At 49.8% G+C, this 14,446-nt stretch overlaps 1 protein-coding gene across 1 annotated transcript; it reads left to right on the top strand.

The window, feature by feature from the left end:
• The first annotated feature begins 4,400 nt into the window (after window positions 1–4,400).
• LOC121481011 (collagen alpha-2(I) chain-like) lies at window positions 4,401–14,383 on the top strand. The gene is made up of 8 exons (XM_041737984.1): window positions 4,401–4,563; window positions 6,499–6,790; window positions 7,214–7,408; window positions 8,109–8,496; window positions 11,737–11,855; window positions 12,566–12,741; window positions 12,840–13,622; window positions 14,169–14,383. Exons 1-8 carry the CDS (start codon window positions 4,401–4,403, stop codon window positions 14,381–14,383), a joined length of 2,331 nt encoding a protein of 776 aa, XP_041593918.1.
• The last annotated feature ends 63 nt before the right edge of the window (window positions 14,384–14,446 follow it).

Genomic DNA, 14,446 nt, shown 5'->3' with positions numbered 1-14,446 from the left:
TATAATCAACATGGGCTTTATGTGGTCCTGTCTGACCACCATTTTTCCTTCCCATCCAAATAGTATGCGGTTCACCTACTGTTCCTAGGAGCCAGAATTTTACCCAAGTCAAAAACTGAAGTGAAACATTTCATGTGACTTGTCATTTATGACATACCCCTGCCAGCACTTTAGAGCCAGAGCCCCCGCCCCCCACCACCACCTGCCTAGTAGGTCTGGAATGGCAACCTGGAGAGGGGATCATGAGAACTCCAGAGCTCAGGGAAGCAGAAGGCAGGGGGCAGCATGCTCTCGTGGAGCAGCAGGAGAGAATGCGCCAACTGGAAAAGTCTGCTTAGCCGCCTTTAGCTGTGCTGTTTCGAGAGTAAGGGCCTCTCTGGTACTTGTCTGTCATCTTTGCCTTCAGGCAGTAGCTGGCCAAGGTGCCAGGGAAGATCCCTTCTAGGGAGCCTTTGAGAAAAGTGAACTAATCCAATTAATAATTACAACAGGTAAAGGGTTCCTTTTTATTTCAAGGTTGATTTTTACCATGACTGAGTGTAATCTTCGTAGCATTCCTTACATTTTAGGTATTGGTATAACCACATCTCCAATGCAAAAGCAAAGGGGAGAAACCACTTCAAGCCTATGCTTTCTTTCTGGAAGCCTGAATGCATCTACCAGTGGTAACCAGGTGAGTAAATGTAAAACTTTTTTTTTTTTTAATGTCATTGGCATTTCCTAAAAATAATTTTCTCTTGCAAAAGCTGTAATAGAAGCTTCACACTTGTTTCAGAATCCTCATAGACTCGTTCTAGATCAGCATTTGTACAGTACAAATATAATGAGCCACATATATAATTTTAAATTTTCTGGTAGCCATGTTACAAATGTAAAAAGAAATTGATAAAATTAGTGCATTTTATTTAACCCAATATCCGCCACCTATTTCTTTTATCAAATGGAACTGCAAGGACACACTATCTTACAGGGACAAAAACTTCAGCTGCCCTAACCCCTAAAATTACGTGTTTGGGGAACAATAAAATGGTATAAATATAAGATGATTTCTGACTGATATGTCTCATAGACATGGTAAGGATGGATCTGTTTCTCATCTCTCTGAATCATTCAGATTTTGTCTAGCCGTGGACTTTCTACTAACTTTGATATGAATCCAACATTTAGAATAACTCAGTAAAATACATAGAAGAAAGTAAGAAATCAGCACAGCAATTTTGTTCTGCTCAGTACATGCTTTGGAATGAGGCACCTGGACAAAAGTAAAGAGAATATATATACACATATATATGTATATGTATATATATATATGTATATATATGCATATATATGTAAAAAAGTAAAGAGTATATATATATATATATATATATATAGAGAGAGAGAGAGAGAGAGTTTTGTAATCTGTCCTATGTTCTAATCCTCACTCTTATGTGTCATCTTAGACAATTGCAAACTCTGTGAGCCTGCTTGCTTACCATTAAATTAGGATTATAACTCCTATGGTGCTATGAGGTCAAGAGACCAAGTATATGAAGAGCCCCTGGCTCAGTACGTTATGTATCATAAGCACTCAATAAATGACTTGGCAAAGAAAATCTTTCCAAACTCATCTTCCAAAATTAAGCCAAAAATTGGATCGATTCTGCATACCTTATTTAGCAAGTATTTCTATGAAATGATGGAAAATATTTTAAAAGATCTTTAAAACTGACTTCTCTAAATTTGACTCAGAATGACGGTAGAATTGAATGCTTCACATATACATACATATTGTAAAAAAAACACATACATATTGAGCATCCTCCATTGAAAGTATACAGAATATTTTGGAAATGTAAAATGCATACATTTCTAATAGCATGTAGCTTGCTTTTCACATGGACAAGTAAAGCACATATTTCTATAGGTTAAAATGCCAGCACCAGAACTCGGTAGGCAGTGCTCTAAACTCCCAAATGGACCCATAAAATGTTTCTACTACCAGGTCCCAAAGTGGATGCCAGGTAATTAGCTAGCCTGGTGCAGAGTCTCCACTTCTCTCATATTTCTTCACTTCTCATCCCCTCCCCTTCAAAGGGAAATATTGGCTCATTGTCTCTCTAGGGAGACAAAGAAAAGCATATTAGAGAGAGAGAGAGAGAGAGAGAGAGAGAGAGGCAGAGGGAGAAGCAGGCTCCTCACGGGGAGCCCAACATGGGACTCGATCCTGGGTCTCCAGGATCACACCCCCTGCTACAGGCAGCGCTAAACCGCTGCGCCATCGGGGCTGCCCCGATTTTATTCCTTTCTTAATCTTTATTCATTTTTTGATCAACAAGAAACTTTTTTTTAATCTTCATAAATATAGTCTAACTTTAAAAGATGAATGTTAGCCTAAATCCAATAAACACTAACAGGAACTTCTATTTTAGCATCCCAAAAGGGTTAGAAAATGTTTGGAGCATGGGAAGTATTAGTTTCAAATGAGAATAGACATGGAAAGGGTGTTTTCACATTCTATTTAATTGATCTCGAAAGATGAATTGATATTAAGGAAAGCATTTTAGGCAAATAAAATACCTGGACACAGCTAGCAGTGACATGTCCAGGGAACGGAGAGAACAATCCAGAGACTGGATTATTGGACAGAACGGACACAGCCTAAGAACGCCTGGGTGGCTCAGTGGTTGAGCGTCTGCCTTGGCTCCAGTCATGATCCCGGGGTCCTGGGATCGAGTCCAGCATCAGGCTTCCCACGGGGAGCCTGTTTCTCTCTCTGCCTATGTCTCTGCCTCTCTCTCTCTCTATCTATCTCTCATGAATAAATAAATAAAATCATAAACAAAACAAAACAAACAAACAAACAAACAAAACAGAAGGAGCCTGGTGAGAGAGATAGAGAATTACTGGGAAATGTAATTGGGAAGTAGGATTGGATAAAGTACTCTGAGATCTGTCCTGCCTACAGCCTTTAGGCAGAAAACTGCTAGGTGATGGTTTTCAAAAATAAGAAGGCAATGCTATTATTACCAATAATTGCTGGCATAATCTCAAAATAAAAATGGACATGATCAGTGGGAAATTGAATTTGATTCAAATATGAAATAACAGTAAAATTACTCGCATCAAAGTCTGTTGAGAGTTGGTTTTACATATGCTGATATTCTCAAATTCTAAGTGAAGCTGCTTCCAAGTACAGACATGGGCTGAACTCTGTGTAAATGCTTCCCCTGCAAGGCCATGGATACAGACGGTGATACCCTAAACAAGCCGCTCTACTCCAGCGGAAGTGTTATGAAGCCTTCAGGAACATGATGCTGAGTCTTCTAAGTCTCATAATGGCTAGAAAAAGCTAGAATTTCTATAATTGGAATCTATTAGAATCAAAGGATTGTTAAGGCCTCTGTCTCAGTTGGCTTGGGTTGCTACAACAGGATACCATGGTGTGGGTGGCTTAAACAACGAGCATTTATTTCTCACAACGAGCATTTATTTCTCACAGTTCTGCAGTCTTCAATTCTGAGATCAGGGTGCTAACATGGTCAAGGGGCCTCTTCCTGGTTTACAGGTGGCCATCTTCTTGCCATATTCTCTCATGGCAGAGGGTGAGACCTCCCATCTCTTTATCCCTTTATAAGGGCGTGAATCTCCTCATGAAGCCTCCACTCTCATGACCAAAAATATAACCCCAATCACCTCCCAAAGGCCCCACCTCTAAATACTATCACATTGGGGATTAAGGTTTCAACATATGGATTTCGAGAAGATACAAACGTTCAGTCCATAGTAGCCTTCTAGAAGCCATGTAGTTTATTTAATTGATAAGAATTGTATTTCTAAAAAATAATATGATCTTTTTTCAATAGATGGCTTTCAATGGGAGTATTTTAACAAGAGAAGCTGAGACTTACATAAGTAACTGTATTTGTTTTAGGTTATACAGAATGATGGTTAGTAACAGGTCCCCAGCCTCCCAAGTCATAAAAATCTTGGAAAACCTGTTAGAGGTAATAATACCTATGTTTACAACCTGACTGAATTATAGTTTGCAGCAAACACACTTACCTCAAACTAGTACACACATGTCGGGACATAGAATTCTCATGGAGATTTGTTTCTCAGGTGTGATCTTTCTTAAATTGTAATTATATATTTCATTTTCTTATTTTAAATAGTTGAATTTTTTTAAAGTCACTTTTCATTCCATAGCACCACTTGTTTATTTTTTACTATGTCCATCATCTTAAGTGCTTTCCCATTCTGAATTTTAAAAATCATAACAGTAAACACATAGTGCTCATAATATGGCCAGGCACTGTCCCTGAGTCTTCTACATGCATTCAGTCCTTTTATTTACTCTCATTTCTTGAGGTAGGCACTAGTCCTAGCCCCATTTTATAGAAGATGATACTGAATCATAAATGGTTACGTACCTTCTCAGCACCACACAAGGGGCAGGTGGTCCAGGTGGACCCAAACCATTTGAGTCCCAACCTACTCCGTATTTGCCTACACGAAAAAGATATGCACACATACGCTATTGCAGAGACTGTGTTACCAGCTACCCAAAGGTGCCACCGATAGGTAATTGAAAAAGTTATCTAAATAATAAAAATATAGGCAGGCCAGAAGGATACAATGATAGTTTGACAGACAACATTTGCTTTTAATTTCAGCTCCTAATTAAGGCAAAATATGGAAAAAGTTATTTTTTTCCTTAGAGAAAATTAATCCTAATTTGGATATTAATAGTACAGTAATTTTTTGACGAAGGAAACTTCAGAGAGGTAATGCTATGGTAACTGTGAAGGACGCAGTCTGAAAGCTTTGATTTGCGAGAGATTTGTACAACACAGGCTTACCTCTGTCAAATCCCTTGCCCAGAGCATGCAGCTTTGAGAATCAGCTCACTTTAGTCACAGAGAACTTTCAATGTTAAAACTTTTTTTTTTTTTTAATACTAAAAAAACTGGTTTCTATCTGAAGCCAATCCATCTAGTTCCACCGCAGGGGCCACACTGAATAAACGTGATAGGTCTTTTGCATATCTTCTCTTAGCTAAAAATCATTAACTCCTTTAACCATTCTTTGCATGACAGCCTTTCCAAATCCTCTTTGACTCATCAACTGTATACTAGAAAAGCTCAAAATGATCAATTTCTCTTGGTTAGTAAAAATAGTTTCCAGAGCACTTCTCAGTTCTCTAGATTTCTGCATAACAGAGCATATAGTGAAGATTAATCTTTCTGGATGTATGATGCTTCAATTCTGCTAATGTAAGTGAAGTGTGTTTTAACTACCTTAGCAACTAAATCATGCTGTAGACTCAAAATATGCTCAGATCTTTATTGTATGGACCCTTATTAGCTTTGCTTCCCCTCTTCTGTATTTATTTTTAAATCTTCATTTGAAACTTCATATTTGTCTCCATTGGTTTAATTCCATCATTCCACTTTCTCCAAAAACATTTGCCTGCCAATTTTTCTTGTATTTGAAGTCTTTATCCCCCCTAAGAATAGCTACTCTATAAAACTTCTAAGTGTGATATCTGTATTTGAGATTTTGGAGAAAATATTGAACAGAATTAAGGTCCACCCTTAATAACACTTGAAGGAAATTTTTAAATAGTTTATAAGATTATAGTGTTTACTGCTGGAACTAAAAAAAAGCTGCATGAGATACTTTAGAGAAGCCCCTCCATCCTATACCATTTGCCTCAATTCTAACTCAGCAGTTAGAGATACCCAAAGAAGCTTTATTTTTTTCCCAAAGAAGCTTTAAATGAAACATTGCTCATAGATCTATTTTACTTCATGAAAAATAAAGACTGCACTGATAGTTTCTTTTAATTCTGTCAAGATTTGTATTTTTAAACTCTAAGTTAGTACTCAAAGTTGTATTAACTTTAGAATGCAGAATTAAAGGACATTCTTAAAATAAGAATCAATTACTTAGATTTTGCTTAATTCAAGTATTAAACAATCCTTAATGCAGCATATATGTGCTGCTGAAGGGAGCACCGATTCTTAATGTGGCAAAAGGATGATTGCAAACCCCTTTGTCCAAAAGTAGCACATGTGAATCAAACATAGCACAGAAGAAATAATTTCATTAATGTAACCAGAAATTAACTTTATTGGAAATATTTGGACCCCTTAAAAGTAACTGCATTAAAGAGATTTCTTCTCAAATAAATTCTATTTTAAACGTGTGTGTGTGTGTGTGTGTGTGTATTTTGGTTTTGGTGTTGCACAAGTGGTTGAGATCTTGCAAAGAATCCAATTTCAATGAACTGGTTGAAGCCATCTCTTTTTCTTTTCTTTTCTTTTCTTTTTTTTCTTTTTGATAACCTGAAAAAAAATGTTCCCTTAAGTATCTGAAAGGATAGCACTGGATTTTAACTGCTTGTTATCCTTGAACTTTATGAATAAATTATGCAGTCGTGAGGTTCTGTGATCTAGGACGGCAAACTGCGAGGGCAGGAAAGTGTTTAATTGCACAAAGGTCCCTGTGATGTAGGGAAAGCGAGAAATGACGTAATCCGCGGAGGTCCCGGGATTCCTGTCTGGGGACCCGCTGCCCTGGACGTGGGTCTTAAAACTCCAGCCACCGCGGGGCAATGCCTCGCGTCAAACGAGGTCTTGGCGCCTAGGCCGTTGCCCGCGGTTGGGTCTTCCCGCAGCGCGGCTCCCGCGCGGGGAGAGGCGGGGAGAGGCGGGCGGCGGGCGGCGGGCGGCGGGCGGGGAGCGGGGAGCGGGCGAGGAGCGGGCGAGGAGCGGGGAGCGGGCGGGGAGCGGGCGGCGGAGAGCGGGCAGCGGGCGGGGAGCGGGCGGCGGGCGGCGGGCGGGCGGCGGGGGCGGCGGGCAGCGGGCGGCGGGCGGGCGGCGGGCGGGCGGCGGGCAGCGGAGAGCGGGCGGCGGGCGGCGGGCGGGCGGCGGGCGGGCGGCGGGCGGCGGGCGGGGAGCGGGCAGCGGGCGGGGAGCGGGCGGGGAGCGGGCGAGGAGCGGGCGGCGGGCAGCGGGCAGCGGGCGGGGAGCGAGCCGCGGGCGTCCGGAGCGCGCCGGGCCTGCCGTGGCCGGGACCGCGCAGCCCGCGGGCGGTGAGCGCCGAGCGCGGCTCGGGAACAGAGGGGCCCTGTCCTCACCGGGGGACGGGGGCGGGATCCATTTGCCAATATCAATATTTGGATGGAAAGCTTAAAATACGTTGTTTTCCCAAGAGTTAGACTTTAAAGGAGGGAAAGCACCACGGGTGAAATATTAGCAGCAACTCGGTTAACCACCGGCCTCTCGCCATCGTCGTGGAGGCTCGAGGTTCACGGGAGAAGCGACGCTGCGCCCTCTCGGCTCCGAGACTCCCCGGCCCGCTCCCCCGCGGCCACAGCGTCGTCCCGGGCCTGGGTGACCGCGCGGCCCCCAGGTCGCATCAGGCGGGGTCCCCCCCCCCCGCCCCGAAGTCACATCAGGCGGGGTCCCCCCCTCTGCTACCCTAGGTCACATCAGGCGGGGTGCCCCCCCCCGCCCCAGGTCACATCAGGCGGGGTCCCCCCCTCTGCTACCCTAGGTCACATCAGGCGGGGTCCCCCCCCCGCCCCAGGTCACATCAGGCGGGGTCCCCCCCCCGCCCCAGGTCACATCAGGCGGGGTCCCCCCCCCGCCCCAGGTCACATCAGGCGGGGTCCCCCCCTCTGCTACCCTAGGTCACATCAGGCGGGGTCCCACCCCTGCCCCAGGTCACATCAGGCGGGGTCCCCCCTCCCCTCCAGGTCACATCAGGCGGGGTCCCCCCCCCCGCCCCAGGTCACATCAGGCGGGGTCCCACCCCCGCCCCAGGTCACATCAGGCGGGGTCCCCCCCTCTGCTACCCTAGGTCACATCAGGCGGGGTCCCACCCCCGCCCCGAGGTCACGTCAGGCGGGGTCCCCCCCCCCGCCCCGAGGTCACATCAGGCGGGGTCCCCCCCCCGCCCCGAGGTCACATCAGGCGGGGTCTCTCCCCCCCCCCGCCCACGGAGGCGCCCCGACTCCCCTCCCGGACTCCGCTCCCGGGGTGGGGGGCGACCCGCGAGCCCCCCTCCCCCCCACCCCGGGGCACCCGGTCCCGGAAATCTGCTTGCGGGCCCTTCGCCAGGGAAACGGCCCTCGGCCCTCGGCAGGACTCGGCAGGACTCGGCAGGACGGCGGCGGGAACCGCGGGGCTGCGGGGCTGCGGGGCTGCGGGGAGCCGAGGGCGCACCTGGGGTCCCCCGTGGCTCCGGGAGAGCGGGGCGCCGCGGCCGGCTGTCGGGGACGCGTTCGTGTTTCCTCCGCTCCGTCCAACTTCGGAAGCGCGAGGCTTACGGGGGCGGCTCGCGGCGGTGCCTTCCCAGCGCGCCGCTCGGGTCCCCGCAAACCCTGGGGCCTCGCCCGGGGCCGCGGGGCGGGGGGGGGCGCCGTGGAGGCCCAGGCGGGGCCAGGCCCCGGGGTCGCTGCTTTCTCTTTGGATCTTGGCCCTGACTCCGTCCGTGAATCGTAGCCTGGTGGGTTGGCTTCAGGACCGCGGACTCCCACACTTCGGTCTTCTAATTCGGGCGCCGAGGAGGACACCCGTCCTGCTATTTTGCCTCTGTCTATACTGAGACATTCTCTGAGTTTTTACCTGAAACGTGAACACAATGCGCGGGTGGGTGGGTGTGCACAACCTGCTGCAAGAGGAGCAGCCCTGCCTTTCCGACTCAGCCACAGGGGGCACTTGACCGCCAGCCCTGGGTGTTAGCCTACAGGTTGGCAAATCGAACTCCAATTTTAAAAATATACAAAAAAAAAAAAAAAAAGACTTAGCTACATAATCAGCTGGGGGGGGGGGAGGATCTAAAAATACCCATGGATAGAACTTTAAACAATTATCTCATAATAGTGGAAGACATGCTCCAGGTAAACGGTTAATTGCGAGTAAAATCTGAGTTTATGAATGAACTCCAGCTTCATGTCATCATAAACTTTTTAAAGGTGTACGCGTCATAGATCTTTATTCTTATTTTTTAAAAAAAGACTTTATTTACTTATTCATGAGAGATAGAGAGAGGCAGAGACACAGGCAGAGGGAGAGCAGGCTCCCTGCAGGGAGCCCCAGCGGGGACTGATCCCGGGACTCCAGGATCCCGCCCTGGGCCAAGGCAGGCACTGAACCACTGAGCCACCCAGGGATCCCCATAGATCTTACTTTAATGATTCTGTATTTCACCTAAAACTCCTGAAGCAACGAAGACAGCCATCGCGAATAACAGAGGTGACTAGGTTATCGCGGTTGAATTAATGAGTTTTTGTATTTGTAAAATGCACTTCTGTAGTAGATGTAAACGACTTCATAGTAAATGTAAACCATGACGTATGTTAGATAAGGCCACATATTTCCACGGGAGGGAAAAAAATGCTCTTAGATTTTTAGATTTAATTTGGAGCCTTTAGGAGAACAGAAGTCAAATCCACTTCTCTAGTTAAGAGGGCAACTATGTGAAAAACTCTGAAACAAGTTGAAATTCAAAGGCAAGCATAGCTCTTTGAGGAATCATGCGAGTTTCTGAACGACCATGATATTTAGTATTACTAGTGAAATTGCAGGTAAATTTAATCTATCCTGGATGAGAGCTTGTAACAGGACACTTGACAGACTGACAGGATGGATTAAAATTCGAGTAACTGTTTTTTAAAATTGAAATACAGAAGCCTCAAAAACCTGACAGTCATACATGAGCCTGTAGGTGTGTTTTCTTGAGTCTATGATGATGCATTGGCACATGTATGTAAAAGAAACACTTAAAGAGTTCTTCGTGTGTGTGTATGTATTTTTATTTGGGGGGAAACCTCTTGAGCTGCTTTGATGCAAAATGTATTTCTGGATCTGTTATGTCTGTGGAGCTGTGGGAAGGCTGCAGGGGAAGCCAGCAAAGAGAAACAGCAGCAGAGCACACACGAGCACGAGGCCACCTGGCTTCTTGCCATCGTACATGACATCCAATTATTCGAGTACTTTTTCATGAGTTTTCCCTCCTCCACCCAGCCTTTCCTCCCCTCTCCGGACCCCTGCTTTTCTGCATTTGGCATAGGTCATATGATTCCGCCCGCGTTTTTTCCTCGCTGTACTTAGTAATGTGTCTCAAACTCTCACCACAGAAAAGAAAGTGCTGAGACTCAAGTCCTTGCAATACTATCTTGACATTCCCGCTCTTATTCTAGAAGTGTGACTTCTCCTTCAAGAAGCTGGGAAGGAAAGGAACTAGAGTGGTCCAACACATGGCTTCAATGGCTGCTTTGATGTATGAACTCAAAATATATTTCATTTCCCAGAATATATTCTCATGGGGGAGGGGAACATTAAATGCAGCTTTTTCGACCATGAGAATTTTATATATATAACATATATTAATAATTAATATTTATATCAATTATTTTATATATTATATATGTATATATAATTATATATTAATTATATTAACAAGTATTTATATCAGTTATTTTACATATATTATATAATATATAATATGTATATATGTGTATAATATGTATATTATATATACATGTGTATATATATATATATATATAAAGTAAAGTATGTCAGGCTGAGAGCCAACCTCTTAGCTTATCTGAATTTACACGTGTGTGTCCCTGTCTGGAGGAGTCAAATAGTCACCTCCGTGGGCTTCTCAACCAGTTTTAGTTTATCCAATTACTTTAATTCTAGGCTCTAAAGGGAGTTAAGTAAAGAACATTTTAAAAACAACCCATCCCAAATTACTGTTTGCCAACTGTCGTCAGTTGGCACCTGACAACAACAGCAACAACCACAGACTGATTGCAGGAATGTTAGATGTAACTTCAAATCCGAGCATCATCATCGGAGTCACTTCACCATACAGGCACCCCCCTCCCCACCGTTTGCAAGTGAGGTGCCAGAGGAAGGAGGAGAGAACCAAGTTCACCAAGAGGCTGAGACTTGAATCCACTGGGTGCTCACCACCCTTTTGCTTTCGGGACTAGGGCACTAGGGCGCATTCCTTACTGACGCCCCTCCCCACCCTCCCCACCCACCCCACCCACCAGGCACTTCATCCCCATCAAAGCCAAGTGAGGACACTTGTGTGTCTTCACAGCACCCAGAGACCTGAAGGTGCTGGGATCCTAAGATGTCCCAAATTTTGCGAGGCTTTAAAAGAAACTTGCCCCCCACCCCCCGCTCCCTGCCCCTCTCCTACCACCTCTCAGCGCCCTTCCAGCACCTCTCGCAAGCCCTGATGCCCCCTGAGAAGGTTCAGGTTTGAAGGAAGCAGAGGAGAAAAGGAGGCCCCGCAGCTTTATTCCGGGTGGATTTCTTGACCGACGGGAAAGATGGGGAGCAGGATCTCGAGTTTATTATTATTATTTTTAATTTATGATAGTCACACACAGGCACAGAGAGAGAGAGAGAGAGAGGCAGAGACACAGGCAAAGGGAGAAGCTGGCTCCATGCACCGGGAGCCCGACGTGGGATTCGATCCCGGGTCTCCAGGATCGCGCCCTGGGCCAAAGGCAGGCGCCAAACCGCTGCGCCACCCAGGGATCCGGGATCTCGAGTTTAGAACCCAGGCTCAGAGTCTAGAAAGAGATCAACAGCATCCTCCAAAGACAAAATAGGAAGATGGAGCAGAGAAGGGAGGGAGCGGTAGCCTGGGGGGCACGACGGACTGAACCTGCTGAGATAAAATCTCAGACCCTGACTTAACAAACTGGGTCTTACTTGCCAGCGGATGGTTCCTCAGAACCTTGACCCCTGGGGCCCTGGCCGGGCTGACTGGTTGGAACTGGAGAGGGTTGGGACGAGGAAGGAAGATTTAGGGGAGGTTTTAAAAGCTTACGGAGGAGGGTAGAGCTATGCCAGGTTTGGGTAGAAAGTATTTATCCAAGTGCTACAGTCAATTTCCAAGAAAGTTATCCTCAAAACATCAAGGAAGAAAAAGCCCAGGTAGGTCTCACCGAAGGCGAGATAGCCTCCAATCCGATTTGGTCTCTCTTCTTGCGACTTCCAGAAATCATGTAATTGGTATTATTTTCACGAGGCTTATTTTAAGCGTGTTATCAAAGCTCCCATGGTGGGAGCTGTGTCATTACCCTAAACTCCATCTCAGCCTCTCCACATCTATTTAATACAGCTTTTGGCAACCAGACACCCAACCTCTTGCCAAAAACTGCGGATTAAGCATTCGTTATGGGAGTTTGCCATTAGCTGTTCCCTCTGTTAGGGGCACAAGCGGTTACGTGTCCCCAAACACACAGCCTTCCCGTGAAATAGATCTGCATTTGCAGGAGGCTCCGGGGATGTGAAGGGTGGCTGGTGACACCTTGCACCCACCCATCCCTCCAACCACCACCACCACCAAAACTGGGTTTGGGTGTGGGTCAGGGCCGGTTTACTAGGCGGCTGGGCTCCCGGGCTCCCCCGTAGTTTTTCCTCCCTGAGCTGGCCCTTCCGCGGTGGACAAGTACTCCGGAGCTGGCTTCATATGTCTTTCATTTAAGCTACATCGCATGTTTTTCAGGAAATTTAGGGTCCTTAAGACGCATATTTATAAACAGGCTGACAGCGCGGTACCTCGTAACTGAGCTCAGAGCTAGGGGTTGTTCGCGTATCTCCGAGGCCGCGAGGCGTCATTCTTGCTGCTGCGAAATGTTTAAAAACCTATTCAATGGCCATCTCTCTCCCCCTCTCCTTCTTTACTACAGAAAGTCACTCTTGCAGACTATCTCTGAAGGTAAGGGGGGGGGGGGGTAGGAGAGAGCACAAGACCGTCAGGCCGCGTAGAGATGGGGATGGGGATGGGCGGCTAAGTGGCCCCCGGCTTTGCGGCAGGGGCGGCGCGGGCACCCGCCCGGAGGTGCCCTGCAAGGCTTGGGGGCTCCTCGGCCTTGATGGGGGTCCGCACGCCCGGGGTGCCCCCCCGCACCCCCTCCAGCCGACGGTGCCAGGGCGGGCCCCGCGTCTCCGTGGAGTCTGGCTCCGTCCTCGGGGCGCAGTCCCCCGGGGGTACCTTGTGCCCTGACCGCGCCCCCCAGGACGGCTCAGGTCGCGCTCCCGCCGCCCCGCCGGGCTGGGAGGTGCGGGGCGCGCGCTGCGGGAGCGCAGTGGGTGCAGGAACGGGGTCAGCTCCCCGGGAGCCGAGCGCGCTCGAGGCCCCAGCCCGTTGCGGAGGCGTCCCGGGGCGCCAGGGCTCCTCCGCCCGGCCCCGGGGTTCGCGGCCCGCCCAGCAGCCCAGAGGTGCGCTGCGGGGCGGTTCCTCCGAGGCTGCGGGCGGGGGTGGTCCCCGGGGCATTTGGGGGCGGCCGAGGGGGCTTCAGGCTGGGGGGGGTCCCCGGGGGCGCCCGCCGGAGCCGGGCCCGGCCTTCCCGCTCTCGGAGCCGCGGCTGCCCCGCGTGCCCGAGGCGCGCTGCGAAGGCCGTCGGGGACCCTGGCACAGAGTCCGCCCGGGGCGGGGCTGCCGGCCGTGGTCCCCAGACCGTGCGAGCTTCGCAGCAAGCCCGCCAGGTCCGGAGCCCGCTGCGAACGGCTGCTCCGGGCGCCCGGGGCTCCGAGCGCAAGCGCCCTTAGACGCGGCGGAGGCCCGGGTCCACCCGAGGCCGCGGCGCTGCCCTGCCCGCAGGGAGCCCCCCGCGCCCCCGCCGCCTCGTGCGCCCCCGCCGCCGCCGCCCTCGCAAAGGATTTGTTGCCAAACCGCGCTGGAGGCCTCCCCCTCTCATAAGCCCCTTTGTGTAGCGGCCTCCGTGTGGCCTGCGCCCCGGGCCCGGGGAGGAGGCCCCGCTCCTAGCGGGTTTTCCTAGAAGCCTCTGGAAGGAGCGAGACGACCGTGGCCCGAGGGGAGCGGGAGGAGGAGGAGGAGGAGGAGGAGGAGGAGGAGACGGACTGGCAGGGGCCTGACGCCGGCAGGGCCTCTGGCTCCCACCCTTCGCACGCGCGGCCTTCCAGAAAGCTCGGCCGGGCCAGGCGGCGGGGGCGCGGGGGCGCGGGGGCGCGGGGGGCGCGGGGGGCGCGGGGGCGCGGGGCCAGAGGCGGGAGCCCCCCCCCGCTCCCCAGTCCCGGGCTGCGCTGGAGCTGGCTTCTGGGGATCCGGCTTAACGTGGACCTTCCACATAAACGATTTACGGATGAAATAAAAGCTCTTTGGAGTAATAACTTCCTTTCAAGTTCTTAAGACGCCTCTAAATCTCTCCGGCTGTGAGTGGCCGGCGGGGCGGGGCGGGGGCGCGGGGGCGGACCGGGCGCCGGGCGGAGGCTTCAGCGCTCCGCGATCTCACCCGCTCCTCCGAGGCGCCCGTGGGCTGTCGCGGCGACGAGGCTTCTGGGGGCCGCGGCCTCGGCGCTCCCGGCACCGGCCTGGAACGGCACTCGGGGCTGCCTAAGCCAGGCCCGGGCGCGCCCTGCCCGGGGAGGCGGGGGTGGGGGGGCGGGGGGGTGGGGGGGGT

The sequence above is a fragment of the Vulpes lagopus genome, chromosome 23 (genome assembly GCF_018345385.1).
Source record: "Vulpes lagopus strain Blue_001 chromosome 23, ASM1834538v1, whole genome shotgun sequence".
NCBI classification, from domain to species: Eukaryota; Metazoa; Chordata; class Mammalia; order Carnivora; family Canidae; genus Vulpes; species Vulpes lagopus.
This window is presented reverse-complemented; position numbering and strand designations above follow the sequence as displayed.

Bases quoted from the DNA above. Each gene is read 5' to 3' on its own strand.
- LOC121481011 (XM_041737984.1), top strand. From the start codon at position 4,401: ATGGTTACGTACCTTCTCAGCACCACACAAGGGGCAGGTGGTCCAGGT. The intron at 8,497-11,736 runs GTGGGTTGGCTT...CTTACTTGCCAG, and splicing joins CGTCCGTGAATCGTAGCCTG to CGGATGGTTCCTCAGAACCT. The intron at 12,742-12,839 runs GTAAGGGGGGGG...GCTTTGCGGCAG, and splicing joins CTTGCAGACTATCTCTGAAG to GGGCGGCGCGGGCACCCGCC.